This window comes from Trypanosoma rangeli, assembly GCF_003719475.1.
Source record: "Trypanosoma rangeli strain AM80 chromosome Unknown Tra_15.4_contig_00798, whole genome shotgun sequence".
Classification (NCBI taxonomy): domain Eukaryota; phylum Euglenozoa; class Kinetoplastea; order Trypanosomatida; family Trypanosomatidae; genus Trypanosoma; species Trypanosoma rangeli.
Window position 1 is genome coordinate 1 of NW_021706553.1, and position 3,675 is coordinate 3,675.

A 3,675-nucleotide genomic window follows, 5' to 3' on the forward strand; every position below is an offset into this window, starting at 1 on the left:
GTCGTCTGCTCAGCCTCAGCGGGTGGCACACTCCCCCCACCGCCTTCTCTCAGCGAAGCACCCCGCCCCCGCTGCAATACACACGAGGAAGCCGCCACTCCACACACTACACCAACCACAACAATAATACAACTCGCCTCTCCCCCACTCCCAGCCATGCCGCCGCCCTTCCTTCCCCACCAAGAAAGAAACGCACTAAAAGAATGTCTTGAAACGACACAAACCCATACAGCACCATGTAACTCAACACACAAGCAGGGCGGAGGAGTCCCAAACACACCCCACGCCCCCGTCACTTATCCTGAGTGGTCTGCGCTGCCAGCAACAACCAGCTGGAAAGCCAGCTCCGCGTCAAGCTGCACCTGGTACTGTTCCACCCTTCTCTCCCAAAAGTCTCTGGCAACCTGAAGTCTCGGCACCTCCTTTTCTCCCTCCGTGACATGGCAATCCCGCCTTCCCGTCATTGGCGTGCTCTCAGCGTGCTGAATGTAAATGATCTCCCACTTCATATTTTCCCTCAGCGCCTCCCAGCCCTTGAAGTTGCACGTCATGTACTTCGGAAACGCAGCCACCTTACCGGCAGTGGTGTGGTGGGTGTTGTGTTTTGTCACCTGCAGCCCGATGAACGTCACTTCTTTCTCCGCACCGCTGTGCCCATCGGCGCCAGCATTTCGGGACCGCCCAGATTTATTTATTTTTTCTTGGCAGTTTCCGTTGGTTGCACCCCGACCACGTAGAACGCGTCCAGCACGGGGAAAAAACACTTGTTGGGCATATACAGAACGCCGGCTTGAAGTTCAGTCTGGATTATTACCCTTCTATTATCTCCACCTGCCATGCACCCAACCACGCAGGGTTCCCTTGGAAAGCGGCCCACCGCGTGCCCGTCCGCCAACACGCTGGCCCGCGTTACTCCCTCGCTGCGGGAAAGGTGCTTCATCTTGCGAGCAACCGCTTCAGCGACGTCGCTAATCAGAAACGCCACGCAGCCCAAGCACTCAATATCATCAGCAGCAGACCTACTCCACGTTCCCACAACAGACAGCAGGTGAGACATTTTAAAGTTCTCCATTAGCACCTGCCTCCGCAATGTTCTTTTTGACTTCAACTGAAACGGGAAAATTCATGCAGCTTTCCGCGTCCTCTCCATTCCCCGCATTGGGCCTCACCACCACCGACGCATCCCTCACCACACGCAGCACCTTGATCAGCTTGTCCGCGATCCGGTCCTCGCCCCACTCAGCCTTGCCAAACAAAAGCCTTGCGCAGTGCTCCCAGCATATGTCAGACGTGTTGGACAGCGCCCAGTCAATTGCGGCACAGCGCCCTGAGTAATGGTCCTCGTCAAAAACGTAGCGAGGGAGCGGTCCAACCACACAAATACGGTCCTTCATCCTCTGCCACCTCTCCTCAAGCTCTGCTCTTCCTTCGCGGCTTCCCTGTGAGCCACGCAGCAAATCACGCTCCTGCCACGCAAAGAACGCCTTCATCTCTCGTGCATCGTAGCCGTTCACAAAAATGTTAAACACATTACGTTGTTTCTTCCACCCCTCATAGTTACGTGCGTCAGGCGTAGTCAACACGATTCCGCCCCACCGTCGACGAGGCAGCCCCGCCACAACTCGATGGTCCTTAGTCACATCAAAAATATAGTAACCCCCTACGTTAGCCCTTTCTAACTCTTTGATGGCCCACAAACCTTCACTGGTGTTTTTATATTTCACTGCTGTCCCTGCCATTTCTCCCGTTTTGTGGAAAAGGCACACTGACCCTTCTACAAAGTAGGCCACCACCGGGACCCTCACGGCGTCGTAGTGCAGGGGCTCGTGCAGCAGAAAGGACCCCACCGCCAGCGACTTGCCAATGCCCGCTGTTCCAACCACAACGTACGATTGCCTTATGTCAGTACAAATATCAGCAGGGGTCCAGTTGTTGATGCTTCGCTTAATGACATTCCACGCACGCACCACCTCCCTGCGCACAAATACTTCCTCGTAATCTGGCAAAAAAAAATTGTACGGCCACCCAATCGCAGATCTAAGCACAAAACACTCCAGCCACACACCACGGGTCTCCTCTTCGTCATCAATCTGATCGAAACGAGGTGTGACGTCCGCCTCACCCTCACTCTCACTCCACAATATCTGAGGCCTGCTGGAAGCGGCGCCCACCAACCTCATCCCAAGCGGCTCCGCAAAGTGGCCCGACTCCACGTAAGCCCTACGTTGCATTCAACACCGACCGGTAAACCCTCTCATCCAAAATCACAGTTGCAGCGATTGCCCGCCTTATTTCTTCCTCCTCTACCCGTTTAAGAGCTGCTTCGAGTCTTCCTTTTGTACGATATGGAACCGTATCCTTCTGTCCAAATTCCTTCCATTGATTGATAAAAAACACATCTTGCTCTGCAAGCCCTCGTGCATCTTCAAAAAGCTGATACCCTGGTGGAATCGAGGATTTCCCCTCACGACGCCTACTGCTCTGTAACGTACCTGTCTGGCCCACGCACAAACACCTCCATTGACACATTTTGGTCTTCACCCACCGCTCTGTTGGGGCCAACGTACTGCCAAAGGAAGTCGTTCAGAAAAATTATATTGATTTGGCCAACCCGCACATTACGGGCATCCTCGATAGAGCCTGCAAGCGTCCACCATGGCCGCTACGGTGCTCCTTCCACCCTTCGGCGCTGCGCGGGGGTCTCCTCGGTGGCGTGAGATTCTCCCTCGCGTCTCTCAGACATGTTTTCCTTCGTAGTGGTTAACTTGAGCTGAACTGCAGCACAATACTCAACCAGCAGTCAAAAGGGAGAATAAAATTATTTAAAAAAAAACAGGCAGAGACACGACTCCACGCAGCCGCAACAACAAAAAAGAGAGAGGGCCACCCACACACGGCACGCGGCGCACACCTCACACACAAACACGCACAGGCACCCCCAATCCCGCACACAACGCAAGCGTGATGCATCACGGCACCCTCCCACACAAACAACGAGGGCAAATTAGATCTCCCTAGGCAAATCGTGCAAATTGCACGGCACACACAACAACTGCAACGAGGCTTCTATCTTCTTCTCGTATTGCACTTGACATTCGGATCCCCACAGCTCTGTGTGTGCGTAGTCACACGCAAATATCACCCACTCACAGTGAAATTGACTGCCTCGTCGCGGTGGCATTTTGCGCTGCAAATCGCTGAGGTGCGAAGGAGCAGAGCACCCGCCGCCTGTTCGTTCACCCGCAAGAAGGAGGAGGGACCCTGCCGCATTGTCCCCCACGACGCAAATATACGCTGCGCCCAGCACGTGGTGCGGTGCACGTGAATTCCGCGAGGGAACTGTTTGCCACACGACTAGGCCGCACGGGGCGCAGCCTGCGAAGGCAGCCGCAGACGTCTCCGCCAGCACCAACTACGAAGGAATCATCCACGTGCCCTGCGGTATATGAATGCACAGTGGGCAGTGTGGCCGTGTGTGTGTGTGTGTGCCTGCAGCTACGCAACGCAAAGAGGGAGAAGAGCAAAGCATCAGAGAGGGCACACGCAGAAACACACACGCAGCAGAGACGCGGGACGGAAAGGCGGCGAAAGAAGTCACAGCTGAGGCTGGAGGTGGCGCCGCAGCCCAAGCGGCAGCCACGGAAAATATAACGAAAAGACAAAAAAAGAAAAAAG

The 3,675-nt window shown here is 54.8% G+C and overlaps 3 protein-coding genes across 3 annotated transcripts, besides 2 other annotated features; all 3 read right to left on the bottom strand.

Annotated features, from left to right (window-relative positions):
- Window positions 1-691: 691 nt before the first annotated feature.
- Window positions 692-1,057, bottom strand: TraAM80_10115 (uncharacterized protein; the record flags this gene model as incomplete). Its single annotated transcript, XM_029386761.1, has 1 exon — window positions 692-1,057. The coding sequence occupies one exon, from the start codon at window positions 1,055-1,057 to the stop codon at window positions 692-694; it is 366 nt and encodes a 121-aa protein (XP_029233374.1).
- Window position 1,058: 1 nt separating this feature from the next.
- Window positions 1,059-2,180, bottom strand: TraAM80_10116 (retrotransposon hot spot (RHS) protein; the record flags this gene model as incomplete). The annotated part of the gene is made up of 1 exon (XM_029386762.1): window positions 1,059-2,180. The coding sequence occupies one exon, from the start codon at window positions 2,178-2,180 to the stop codon at window positions 1,059-1,061; it is 1,122 nt and encodes a 373-aa protein (XP_029233375.1).
- Window positions 2,181-2,220: 40 nt separating this feature from the next.
- Window positions 2,221-2,529, bottom strand: TraAM80_10117 (uncharacterized protein; the record flags this gene model as incomplete). The annotated part of the gene is made up of 1 exon (XM_029386763.1): window positions 2,221-2,529. The coding sequence occupies one exon, from the start codon at window positions 2,527-2,529 to the stop codon at window positions 2,221-2,223; it is 309 nt and encodes a 102-aa protein (XP_029233376.1).
- Window positions 2,530-2,884: 355 nt separating this feature from the next.
- Window positions 2,885-2,953: a microsatellite.
- Window positions 2,954-3,463: 510 nt separating this feature from the next.
- Window positions 3,464-3,488: a microsatellite.
- Window positions 3,489-3,675: the final 187 nt, after the last annotated feature.